The 14,403-nt window shown below is 38.0% G+C and overlaps 1 protein-coding gene across 1 annotated transcript in view; it reads left to right on the plus strand.

The window, feature by feature from the left end:
* Positions 1 to 14,403, plus strand: part of LOC136610023 (dynein axonemal heavy chain 3-like) — a 1,175,415-nt gene that overhangs the window by 188,910 nt on the left and 972,102 nt on the right. Inside the window, exons 12-13 of the mRNA XM_066589293.1 lie at positions 3,254 to 3,388; positions 10,225 to 10,343. Of these exons, the coding sequence (XP_066445390.1) occupies positions 3,254 to 3,388; positions 10,225 to 10,343 (254 nt within the window). The remainder of the gene's footprint in view (positions 1 to 3,253; positions 3,389 to 10,224; positions 10,344 to 14,403) is intronic.

A 14,403-nucleotide genomic window follows, 5' to 3' on the forward strand; every position in this document is an offset into this window, starting at 1 on the left:
ATGTTTTTTTTTCTTATTTCTGTCTTCCCTTTAGTCCTTTGTATCCTATGCACAATTAATTAGTTAGAAATGGAAAACACCATATAAATTTTAAGAATATATTATAATTAAAAATATCATTATCCTTCTTATTGCAATGTTTGGGTCCAAAAATATATACAAATGCACTCATGCACAGGACTTTATTTGGGGTCCACTCTAGATTTAAGATGTACAGAGTCATTATACAGCACCCATCGGCTTCTATGGGGCTCTACTGTACTTTCATCTGTCTACGATTTTTGTTGGATTTGTATGAAAGACAAAATATGTCATCTTCCATTGAACATGGCATTACAGTGGTCTATTCCCTTAAAAGCGTGGCCTCTATAGAAAAAGAGATATGTAATATGGTGCCATACAGAGGCGCCATACAGTGGTACATAATGTAGAGCTCTGTGGTACATGCCTTTGTATATGCTCCATGCACACCCAGCTCACATTAGTGTATTTATGGCATTTCCCTATTTTTAAACATTCTTTTGCTTTGTAGTTCTGCTCTGCAGACTTCACTGGTTCTACTTTTATATGTTTTTCTTTCATATTATCTGATAAGACAAGGTAAGGTTTGCTTAATTAGTATTTCTGTGAGTGAGTTAAACTTTTAAGTCCTGTGAGTAGAATGCACATTTCACCTGTCAATTAGTGAGCTTTTTGTCTAGCTAAAGCCATAAAGATTATGTAAAGCCTCATTCTTTAGGTGATCCTTAGACTTCCACTTTATGACAAGCACAAATTAAAGAAAAAAATGACTTTCCCATCGAAATGGACTTTTCGTTTTGAATCTTAATGAGTGGATTACTTGACTAGGTTTAAAGCCCTGTAGCCTTCCTGAAAACACATGCTATTACTTCAGTGGACATGTTACTGACTTTTAAGTGTAACAGTGTAAGATTTTAAGAACAGGAAAAAAACTTTTTTGCCTAGATGAGGCAGTTAGCTGTTGATAAATCAAAAGGCCTAGTTTTTTAGAAGAGTGTTAATGAGTGCTGTATACCTGTTAATATATTAACTACATTAGTACAATAACAAATAATTACAAATATAATTAAATAGTTTATTAGGCTGGAGGATTCATGCGTGACTGGTAAGTATGAGAAATCTATAGCACAGATAACACTGCTGGCCTGGTGACCACCTAACACTAATTCAGGGACCAGACCAAAAAACTTCACATCTTAACAAGTGGACTATTTAAGTATTTATTTATTCCTCTACTCATCCTGTTGTGGTATTCTTTTAAGTGCAAATTGACCACATCCATGTCTGTGCCCTGTCATAAGTATGTGTGTATTTATATTCATGCCTCTTTGGATCTATTTAATTATGCCTGAAGAAGAACCCTGAGAGGTTCGAAAGCTTGCTATATCATCATTTTGTTAGCTATTGTATTTTTGTTAGCCATTAAAAGGTATTATATTTACAAGATTACTTGATTTCTCTTGCTGGGAACAATCACATTAGGCTGAACAAAGACAGTCTACATTTTCACTCTTTCAAAACCTTTTTCTTACCTAAGAGTCATAACCAAAATTCATTGGTCCCCAAAACAAAGTATAGTAATTATTTAACCAAAATATTCAACATTCTTTTTTAATTTCATATATTTTTTAATGTTTTTCAATACTTGCATACTGTGAGATTTAATGCAGCATAGTAAAATAATAAATTACTGGATACAGTGGCCCCCAAGAAAACATAACTACCTACTGAATACAGTACTTTGTACAACTCCCACTGAACTTTATTAGCTGTATAAATTTGTATGTAAGGAGCCCCCCTCTCCCAAAGGTGGATATAGGCAGAAAAAATGTTATCTTTTAACTATTTTAACTTTGGATATGTGGTTGCTTCTTCTGAGTGAAATAGTTTCTGCACCTGATTGGCCATATTAGGTAGTAAACTACTTGGCACCTGCTATGGTTGTAGTTATACCCATGCCCAGGACATTCTTCCCCTTAAGGGGCTAATTTGGAGACTGAAATTATTTTCAAGTTTTTATCCATCCACTGGTTAAGTAAAAAATGATAGATCAGTGGTGATCCAAGTGCTGGTATACCCAATGATGCTGAGAATGGGGGGCCCATTTTTCCCCATCCTCCTCACTGCCTGCTACAGCAACTGCATTGAGAAGGAAATGGAATGGAGGGGCAGTCCAGCATGCACAGTGATGCTTCATTGATTTTCCATGGGACTGCCTCTGATGGCCAAGCAGAAAGTGATCAGCTTTTTCTATCAGACCCATTGAAATGAATGTAGCTATGGCTGCGCATGCACAGCCAGTGCTCCATTTAATGTGACATTACTATGGCTTGGAGAAGCCACCTGGAAGTGAGAATGAATGGGGAAATAGGATTCCTATAGTTGGGATCATTGAGGACCCCAGTGTTGTCAAATGCCCACCAATCAGTTTTCCCCTATCCAGTAGATAGGTGAAAATTTGTAAAAATGTCCATTCTCTAGGTATAAAGGCCCATATAGACGCAATGATTATCACTCAAAATTCACTCAAAAGCCATCTTCTAAATGATAATCGTTGGATGTAAATGTGTCCACTTTTCACTTTTCTGCCAAACGATGAATTTCAGTTTGGCATGAAATCCATCTATCAGCAGAACAGCTGATAAGACGGAGCACACGCTGTGTTCTGCGTGGGTAGCGCTGATTACATTGTCTTAGCTGTCAGCCCCACGGCAGAACAAAGGGAATGTATTCAGCGAACAGCGGGTGGTCTGTTCCCTAAATACAGCTCCTGGCAGCTCACATGCTACTAATTGGTACTAATAGGCATTAGTACCAAGTAGTAGTTTATGCAAAATGATCGCTCCTAAAACCATCTTTTGAGCGATCATCTTTGAGTGTAAATGCATCTTAATTGCTATTGTCATTAGTGATAAGTCAATAGGTAAATGTCTTGCCTCTTATCATGTAACTTTTTTCATTATTGCCTATAGTTTGATTATTCTTACTGGAAAAAATGGTATTTTTCAGAACTAGCATATATATGTGTATTTTTAAAACAGTTAATGTTGAATTAATGAAACTTTTGTATGCATGATGACATTATGCCTTGTCTGTCTGCATTATCTGTTTCTATGGAATATGAAATAGCTTCTCTGCACAAAACCAATGAAAGTATAAACATAACATATTTAAATAGCTATTGTTCACTTGTAAAATAAAGACCAACAATAGTGTGTTTTTCCTTCTGCAGAAACCATTCTTAAAAGAAACAGATGTCAGCTTTAATCCATCTGTTGAAGAGATTGTCTGTGGCTTTGACAATGTAGTGGAAAGTTTAGTTATCAGTGTCCAGCAGATGCCAAGGATTGAGAATTTCCTTTTTCAGGTAATTTGTTACAAATCCATTGTATTCTTCTTTTTCAATCAATTAGCCAAAATGAAAAGAGAAAGTGAGAGACATAGTCCTGGTAACCCTAGTGAAATCTCATTACTGGCTAGGCAGTAAAAAGAATATGTATGCATGTAAAAGGCACTGGCAATTATAAGATTATAGGCTAGTAGTAATAATAACCTTTTTTTAAATTCTGCTCATGTATTTCATGTAATTTTACAGTCAGGGAAAATATACAAAATAACATACTGAAATAAATTATCACTGACAATGAAACAAAAGGAGAGAATATCTCATCAGTATGAGCATAAAATCTGGAAGCCTTATTTCCAAAGCAGCCGGTCAGAGCTTAGCTTTAATTTTTCAACTGCTATGAAAAAATGAAAGCTGAATGCTGATTGGTTACTGTGAGCAGAACGGGCCCCTTGTTCATGAATATAGTTTTAATAAGGCATAGTGTCTTTATTTTGTTTAGCAGATCTCCCACTTCTACTTGCCGAGGGGAAATATATTTACACTCAGGAAATGCAGTATGAATCACATGACTATGAATTGGTAAATGTCATAGTTATATCATTTATAACCATTTAGAATTCATCTCCATGATTAGAAACTGACACTTAAAGGGGTTGTGGAAACATAGACTTATCACCTATCCATAGGATTGGTTATAAAAGTCTGATTGGTGGGGTCTAACCACTGAGACTCCCACGATTATCAAGAACGAGGGTCCTGTGTCCCCCTCTTTTCATCACTGCGAGGCCATTTCTCTCACTTGCAGTGATGTCAGATTGAATGGAGTTTAGGATTAGTGGGGATCTCAGCGGTGAAACCCCCACCAATCACACTATTATCACCTATCTTACATATAGGTGATAAAAGTCTGCCATGCTACAACCTCTTTCAATCAAATATCTGTATATTAGACGTGACCATGCCGAATTGCCTGCTCATTACTATAGTCATCACTATATGCCTCACCTGTAGGACAAGCAGGCGATTTGTGTACATGACAGGTGCTGTCATGTTCCATCTAAAGGGCGAGGCAATCTGGCATTAAGACCACATGATCTCTTCCAGTTACGTAACTGTTGGGCACAATGGGACTCAGAAATATAAATGAACATTGAGTATCATTGGAAGTTTATTGTATATTGCCAACATGAACATTGAGGTATAGTTTGAGTTGACTGGACAACCCCTTTATTGTTTAAAACTGACAACATTTGGGTCATTCAATGAATGGCAATTGTGTTCATGCTAATATAATACCAATCTCAGATTCCAAAACTAAGGCATGTATCTCACATTTTAGGATAGAGGGTGAAATTATGTTAATGACCTATTTTACTGCTGATGTAAACTGTACATCCGTTCATCTTTACTTTATAACATGGGTACAAACAAAATTCATATTACTACAGTACCTGCACATACAGATGTGACCACCCTTAATTTACTGTAGCTTGAGTTTCGTTAAAGGGGTTGTCCAGGAGTAGAATAATACGGCTGCTTACCTCCAAAAACAGCGCCACACCTGTCCATGGATTCTGTCTGGTATTGTAGTTCAGCTCTATTAAAATGAATTTTGCAGATCTGCAATACCACACACAACCTGTAGACTAGTTTGGCACTTTTTTTAAAAAAAAAAAGCAGCCAAGTTTTTATAATTGTGGACAGTATCTTTAAGTTATACAACTGTCATGACATCAACTTAGTACAATTTCATGGCGTTGATTGGTTTGCTAGACATCATAGCGTGACATCCATGGCTTCTGTGGAGTAGGTCTTGGCAGGTAACTAGAGAGAATAAAGGCCTTTTCAGACTGGTGAGTCTGATTTTGTTCCACGAACAATAAACAGATTTTTAATCCATGTGTATGTCCGTGTTGCATCCATATGCATTGCACATGTCCATTTTTTTGCTTCTGTGTGTGGCCCAAATTTTTTTCTAGCTTTGCTTAGCAATCTTCAGTGAAAAAAGAATACACGTGGATGTCCTCTGTGTGGGCTCCATTTTTTTCTTTTTAGCACACTCATTGACTTGAATGAAAAAAAACAAACAAAAAACCTTCACATGTGTAATTTGCTCCTCCATTTAGCGGTTTGGCTGTCTACATGTTGGGGGATAAGTTGTGTTTATACCTGCCCTCCTGCCGAGCTTTTTTTTTTCTTCTAGGTTTGTCTCTCTCTCTCTGTCTCTCTCTCTCTCTCCTGCCTGCCAGACAAAAAATTTGCCATTGATGCGCGCTGCGTCACACAGGGAGGGGCCAAAAAAGGCACATCACAGCAGGGAGGAGCCAAAAACTGGGGCGGGGTCGAACACGGCTTCATGCTCATTCGAGTAACGAGCACCATCGAGTACGCTAATACTCGAACGAGCATCAAGCTTGGCAGAGTATGTTCGCTCAACTCTAGTGACTATCATCCAAGAAATTGGACTAGAATAGGGCATGCTGATTTTTTTACAGTTCATAAAAAAGCATGACTGTATAGCTCTATGAAATGGGTCAGTGTGCTGTCTGTGTGCAGTCGGATGGGAAAATTGCCAATATGAATGAACCCTAATCAGTAAATTTTCCACTGAGGGCTTATTGGCGCATCAATACTTTTCATCAGTATTTTGTAAGGAGCGGGTCCGAAATACGGAAGAGATGCTAATCTTTCTATTATACTTTCTCTTTGTATGTTGCACTCCTAGTTTTGTCTTACAAAATACTGATGAAAAATTTTGTGAATAAGCCTTGAAGCACAAGTTTTTGAAACAAATAGCGTTTCTATATCACCACTTTCACCACCAATGACACAACAAGGGATTTGTTCCTTATATGTGTCTGGGATATCTACTTAAAAAATAAGGAGTTTATCACAAAAAGAGCCATATTTTATAAAAGGCTCTAATATTAACATCGGGATAATACGCCGTTTCATTGGACAGTTTCAATATTGATTACCTTACTGAATAATGTAGCTTATTATTTCATGATTACTATTATTTCACTTAATCTATGCAGTCTATATTACCCAGACCAGCTTGATTTCACAGCAGTGATGTTTTAATAGTTTTTGATTACAATAGTTGGTCTGGGGTAACATGCAATCAAATTCGGTAGTCATAAGGTGCGGCATACATGCTACTAATCACTTATCTTTGTTGTGTAATAAGTGCTTTATTCAATTTGTAAGTAATTTATGAGCTACCCACAGAAACAACGCCTTCAAAATGCTTACACTCTTGTGAAGGCCATAAAGAATTATCCTCCTCAGTAATATGAAGGAACTGTTAAATCTTTTCAGTGATTTATTCAGTAGAGCAATAGGTGGGATTTCATGGGAAAAAGAGAATAAAACATAACACAACATATTCGTAATTTTATAAATGATACTTTACATGTTTTTGAATTGTACAAGCTCTTGATGTGGAAAAAAAAAAACAGTAATGGCATAGGGGCAGATTTACGAAACTGACTAAAGGGAAAACTGTCTTTGTGCCCACAGCAACCAATCATAGAACAGTTCTCATTTCTCAAACTGCTGTGGTAAAATGAAAGCTGCTCTCTGATTGGTCACTATGGCTAACAGAGACCGTTTTCTTTTTAGACAGCTTCATAAATCTGCCTCATTATATTTAATGATATTACTGTAAAACCCTATTTTATCAGATACATGTACAAAAAATACTGTATGAAGTATCTCTAGAGTACAGCAGAGAGATTAAATATTACTCATGTGCTTCACTTTACTTCTGGCATATCATGGATTCCTTATAAAATAATAATATAAATGGATTAACAGTTAGAGGAACATTGAGTGGCGTTATCATTTATACATATATTGTTATGGGTCAGCCCTTTAACAAGATTGTGCTGCTATTTCTGTAGAGACAGGGGATTCTTAAAGCCCACTTGTATAGATTTAGTATTTTAAATTGGCTTCAGCTGTCTATTGGGAGTACATTTTTTGGATTTCTGGATCAAATCCAACAGAGAGAGAATGGAACCATATATTATTGAGTGCATTATGCATGTTGTTATAATAGTGAAAAAAATCACAGAAAGTGGCCATCTACTTACCAATGTACTAATACAAGAGGGCAGGTAAAAATACCACATCCCTCAACATGCAGACAGACAAACTGTTCAATGGAGGAGCGTTGCACAGGTGCAAAGTACTCATAAATAACCACTCACACACCTTCCTTATACTGAGAAGAGTGGTTGCTTAGTACTATATTGCACACAGACATAGCCTACATTGTTATAACAGTGCACGGAATTCTGAGTCATTTGATTTAAAGGGATTGTGCCAAGTTATAAAGTTATCCCCAATTCACAGAACTTTATGATCAATGAGGGTCCCAAGAACAGGAATAGAGTCAGTCTTCGAGTGACTTCAATGACAGCACCAGAGATGACTAAGTTCAAGCACTTCAGCAATCTCTGGAGCTGTCACTGAAATGCGTGGAGTAGTGACACATCTTTGCTTCATTCACTCAGGTACAGACTGGACCTCTGCTCTTAGGATCGGTGGAGGCTCCAGCAGTTGGACCCACACCCATCATAATGTTATCCCCTATCCTGAGGATAGGGAATAACTTTATAACTTGGTCCTACCTTTTTGATGACTGGGGAAGGCAATGGCAAACCACCCTGCAAAAACAGTCTGCTGAGAAAACATCATGTTGTGACGTCACCCAAGGAGTCACTCATAACTCGGTGTTTCCACCAGGGGACTTTACCTTACTACCTTTTTAATGAATAAAGCTTTCCTTACACGTGAAAGTAAAGTGAACCAAACTCATTGATTTCAGTGTTATAGGTTCTGATGTTTATGAAAATTTTTCAACTTTTGGGGAAAAAAGAAATCAGGCATTTGGATGTCAACAATTCAGAACCTTTGTTTCCACTTTGATGAATAGCTGTTCTTAGAGCCCTTTTACATGGAGCAATTATCGCTCATTTTATCGCTGGGTTGTGTGAAATTGAATGGTCACTGTGCGGTGTAAACACTGCCAGTGACTAAACAACAAATGATAATTCATTCACTTATTGTTCCCCATTCTGTTTAGACAAGCCTAAAAATGAAACAACGATTGGCCTATTTAAACAGGCAGTTGTTCACCTATGAATGACTGCCTGATTACTCTAAATGGACTTGAGCGGCAGGAAGAGTTCTCCGGTGCGCTCTGCCTCCATTCAGTGAAGGATTATCCCTCCTGTGTAAAAGCACAGTAGCAATAATTCTTGGGATGACTGTCAGGCGGTTAAGCACCTGACAGTATTCCTATCTAAAAGGGTCCTTATGATGAACAAGCATCTCACGTGAATGTCCTGTTTTAAAAAGGTGGTTAAATAGTAGGATCAGTGATTGGCTGAGCAGTTACATGTACAATGAATGGCATGTGACCTCTGCAGCTTCTTCTGGGACTGGAGTGGTGGAGTCAGACGCCTGTGCTGGATCGGGGGAATATCTAGCAGTGAGAATTGCCTATTTTTCTTATTTTATTCCTTTCCTTGCCCATACAATTTTTTTTCTACTATTTAAAAATTCCTTTAAAGAAAATTTCAAATAAGAACAATATAACACTCTAGTAAGAGAATTGTTAATTTTGGGAGTAGATGTATTTTGGCCACCAAAATCAATGAAAACAATTTTCTGATAGCCATGGCCAAGTTTGAATGTTGGTGCATAGCTTCCTCCTATGCAGGGGAGTAACTATAGAGGGTGCAGCAGATGCAGTTGCACCCGGGCCCAGAAGCCTAAGGCCTCATGTCCAAGGGCAAAAGAAGAATTAAAATCCGCAGCGGATTTTAACTCTTCTCCTGCCCGCAGATCCGCATCCCATAGCGATGCATTGACCACCCGCGGGTAGATAAATACCCGCGGATGGTGAATAAAAGTGATTTTTTTAAAAATGGAGCATGAAAAAAATCTGGACCATGCTCCATTTTCGTGCGGGCTTCTATTGAAGCCTATGGAAGCCGCCCGGATCCGCGGGAGACAAAAATCGGAATTTACTCACCCGCTCCGGTTCTTCTCTTCGCCTCGGCGCCATCTTCTCTCCGTTGCGGCCGGATCTTTTTTCTTCGGGCCAGCGCATGCGCGGGGCACGTCACCGACGTCATCCTGCGCATCCGCCGGGCCGAAGAAAGAAGATCCGGCCGCGACGCAGAGAAGATGACGCTGCAGCGAAGGAAGGATCCGGAGCAGGCGGGAGGTAAGTTTATTCTGATTTATTCTTATTTTCAACCCTCATGTCCGCGGGGCAGGAGCGACCCACTACGGATTCTCCATGGAGAATGCGTAGCGGGCCTGATTTTCCCCGTGGACATGAGGCCTTAGGGGGCCCATAAGGCCTCTCTTCTCCATATAGGGAGCCCAGTACTATGAATAAAGCATTATAGTTGGGGGGCCTGTTACAGGTTTTGCATTGGGGCCCAGAAGCTTCAAGTTATGGCTCTGTGCAGCATGGTTTAGGTATGGGTATGGGTACGGGTACAGATACAGATAGAGGGGCCCCAGCTCATGTTTTGCATCAGGGCCCCTGAGCCTTTAGTTACGCCCCTGCTCCTATGTATTGGTTTGTATTTTATTTCCTTGCTCCAAATGTCTTATAGTTTTAATGACTACACATGCAACAGTAAAATCAGCGAAATGCCGCCAACACATTGTATACTTACTCATTCTCAGCATATGTTATACTGCTATCCAGAATATGATGAAATTCATAGAAACAGGTGAATAATTCTTAAATCTGTCTCTGGTGAGCAAGTTAATGCCTGCTCATTACAGCTTCCAAAAATAAACAATGGAGGTACTTGTATCTGCAGGCTGTAGATAATCTGAAAATCAAATACATCAGCTCAGTACAAATCCATGAAGAGATTGTCCTGTCAGCCAAGGCGAGAATAAAGGCTGTGATTGAAAACAACATGCATGGTCCAAGCAGGTTAGTACCTTTTTGTAAGCTTTTCTTAATGTGAAGCAGAGGTTACAAAATGAAATGTTTCTAAGCAACATGTACTCAACTTGGTGGTTTATGAAATCCAAATCTACCTATTATTTAAGCTAGTGGATTGAATGCTAACTTTGCCCACTTATCCGTGTAGAGTAAATCTATATTTTCTTTCCAATGCTTTTATCTATAAGACACATTTCAGCTATGAGCACATGTTTTTATTTATATACCCCATATTGATGTATATAACAATTCAGTAAATATTAACATGTTTCCATATGCTTCTTATTATGCTGTATCAAACTGATCTGATTTGATATATACTTTGGAAGTTTATAAACAGTAGACATTTGGCAATTCCATTCTTAACCAATCTAGAGTATTAAGTCCATTGGAAGATTTTATTCTCCAGGCAAGCTTCCTGTAGAATTGACTATTGAGTAGCAGGTGTATGATTCCAAAGTGCCTTTACAAGTGGCTCAGCAGGGCCTCCCAGCCATGCATCCACAAGAGACAGCTCATCTGTTTAATCCTTATGTTTTAGTCAACCTTTCTTATTATGCAGACAGAGCTCCTGATGCTCAGCTGGATTTTGACTCTCAGAATGAATTGATGGGATGCTTTGATCTTGGCCGTGCATTGCATCTGTTTCATCTTTCATCTTAATGCGTGATCTTGCCAACCCCACCTATTGCTCCTTTTCAGCAAAATCTATCAATATTGCTTTGTTCTCCTGTTTGACAGTCAATGACTGGACAGTAAACTTATAAAGATAATAGGATAGAAACAAAATATTAAACCCCATTGAACATTAGCTTGTGTGTTAAGTGACGGAGGCCCATAGCATGCACAAATACTACTGAATGAAGAACAATTTTATCCTATTCCCGAAGTCAAACAGTATGAATTATACATAAAAGAACAAATTCTTCAACCAGGATTTCTAGCCTTCAAGTGTTTTTACTTTCACCAGCTTTATCTTTGGCCAACCAGTGATAAGATTGATGAGCCAGATTGTTGCAAAATCGCAGTTTGATTTTTTTTGCCCTCTCAGGCTATAGATAATTTGAAAATGACATTTTATCATGAAATCTCTATTTTATGCTGATTTATCATGAAAGTGACCATCTTTGGATACAGCAGCATTGAAAAGTCTTAACCTTATGAAGGAGGGAGATGAAGAATGACAGAGTTATTGGTTTTCGGCATTTAGGGTCAATAATTGAATGTTGAAAAGCAGTTTGCCAAATTTAAGACAAATTCTAAGACAAATAAAAAGTTAAATAAGGTAACCATTCCATTGTTGTGTTAGTACAAGAAAATTATATCATATCAGAAATGCATAGTCCAATATGTTTCATCACAGTATTTTGAATAATACATTATTATTATGCTACTTCTCAATATACTTACAGTATTTTTAGAATATTTCATTGTTTGCTCCCTGGAATTCCAATACTTTCCCGGTACTCCCCCACATCGCTTTGCATGCCTCTGTGCTGATTGCCACATGGGCAGGCTGGTGAGTCACAAAGTATTGTAGCAATTACGGATGCTGATCATGATTGGCTGGTTGGTAAACTAGGACCGATCACTCTGGACCCGATTATTCCAGTAATCGCTCATCTCTAGATGTGTCAAACATAATGACAATCATGACACATAATCCAGGAAGACCTGTTAACAGAGATGTCTTGGGGGAAACAAACTATCAGCAAAGGAACAGTGAAGAATTCTAAAGTTAGATATATTGAGAAATTTATTACGTTGCCATTTTAGGCACAGTGAGATTTTTTTTTTCTTCTTTTTTTTTTAACCACTAAGAAAAAAAACCTTCATCTCCATGGGCAACTAGAACTAGAAAGCAGCATTGTTTTTTTGTCAAGAAAAAAAAACGGCCTTTCCTTAAATATCACTTTGTGCCAATAACAGGTCATCAGGCAGGACACTTTATAGCTTTATGGCAAGAAGTAAAGTAACCAATGTGTTGTTGGAGATGAAATCTCTTTTCTTCTAGTTACAAAGGGTGACCTTGCGTCCTCAGGGAAGAGGGACAATAAAACTGTCACAACATTTATTGTGTTGACCATTAATGTATTTATCTACAGTGCGAACACTGATCCACACTATAGCATGTCGTTTGGCGCTTGTTACTGCCGTTTACATACAGCAGATCATCACTAGTGTGGAGATGAACCATCATTAATACGATTATTCATTCTTATAAAGTCTACATTTGTTGCTCGATCATCAGCTCATGTAAATACCTTAAAGAAGTTATCCAGGGACATTTTTTTGTCAGCTCAGCTTAACATAAAAGTAGAGATGCTCAGCTTTCCGGCTCCTTCACCACTTCTGTTCTGCCAGTGCCTAGCCCGGCTATTCTTCACTTACCTGTGCAGAACAATGATGTCATGAGATCGGGTCATGTGACTGATGTAGCTAATTGCTGACTGAAGTGAACTGGCAACACCACCTACTTGAACAGTGGATAGAATATAAAAAGTCTACACACCCTTGTTAAAGTCCCATGTTTTTGTCATGTTTAAAAATCCAACAAAGAGGAATTGTTTCAGACTTATTTCTACCTTCTGTCCGACCCGTTATCTGTACAATTCCATTAGAAAACAAACTGAAATCTTTTAGGGTGGAAAAACAAAAATAGCAGAACTAAAATAATGTGGTTGCATAAGTGTGAACCCCCTCTTATATTTTAGGATGTGGTTGTGTTCAGAATTAGCCAATCACATTTAAACTCATGATAACTAGTAGTCAGCACTCGGCTGTGATTATGATTTCCTCATATAACCCAGCTGTTCTGGTAGGGTTTTCATGAAATTTTCTTAGTTGCATTTTTCATTAAAAGCCATAGTCCGCAACCACACATTAAAGGCATCTGATTGTTGAAAAGTATCAGTCAGAAGGGAATGAAAAGAATTCCAAGGCATTACATATGCCATGGAGAACAGTGAAGATGTCATCAAAAAGTGGATTAAATTTGGCACCTAAGTGACATTACCAAAAACTGGACATCCCTCAAAAATTGATGAAAAGACCAGAAAATAAGTGGCCTGGGAGGTTGCCAAGAGGCCTACAGCAACGTTAAAGGAGCTTCAGGAATTTTTGGCAAGTACTGGTTGTGTAGTACATATAACAACCATCTCATGTATTTGTCATATGTCTGGGCGATAGCAAGACAGAAGCCTTTTCTAACAAAGAAAAGAAACAAAAACATCCAAGCTTGACTATGTTTTGCTAAAACCTACATGAAGTCAGCCAAAAGTATGTGGGAGAAAGTGTCATGGTCTGATAAGACTAGGGTTGAACTTTTTGGCTATAATTCTAAATGGTATGTTTGGCGCAAAGCCAACACTGCCATCACCAAAAGAACACCATACCCATAATGAAGCATGGTGGAGGCAGCATTATGCTTTAGGGCTGTTTTTATGCTGGAACTGGGGCCTTAGTCAAGATGGAGGTAATTATGAACAGTTTCAAATATCAACATTACCTTTCAATATAACAACGACCCAAAGCATACCTCTAAATCAACAAAAGAATGGCTTCCTTAGAAGTTCAAAGTTTTGGAATGGCCCAGACAGAGCCTAGACCTAAATCCCATTGAAGATCTGTGGGTTGACCTGAAGAGTGCAGTATACACCAGATGCCTTCGCAGTCTGACAGATTTGAAGAGCTTTTGCGAGGAAAAGTGGGCAAAGATTGCCAAATGAAGATGTGCCATGCTGACGGACACCTACCCAAAAAGACTGAATGTTGTCATAATGTCAAACGGTACATAAACAAAGTAATAGTTTTAGAGTGTGCAATTTTATGCAATCACATTATTTCAGGTTTTTAAAATGTTCCACCCTAGAATATTTTAATTTGTTTTTAATTAGAATTGTACAAATAATTGGTCACATTGAAAGTGGAAATAAATTAGAAATTACTACTCTTTGAGATACCTGATCAGTGCATAATCCATTATACAGTAAATTGTTTATAGTTATACAAATGCTAATTATTACTACTGACATAATAGCAATATTGG

Source organism: Eleutherodactylus coqui, chromosome 2 (assembly GCF_035609145.1).
Source record: "Eleutherodactylus coqui strain aEleCoq1 chromosome 2, aEleCoq1.hap1, whole genome shotgun sequence".
Taxonomy (NCBI): domain Eukaryota; kingdom Metazoa; phylum Chordata; class Amphibia; order Anura; family Eleutherodactylidae; genus Eleutherodactylus; species Eleutherodactylus coqui.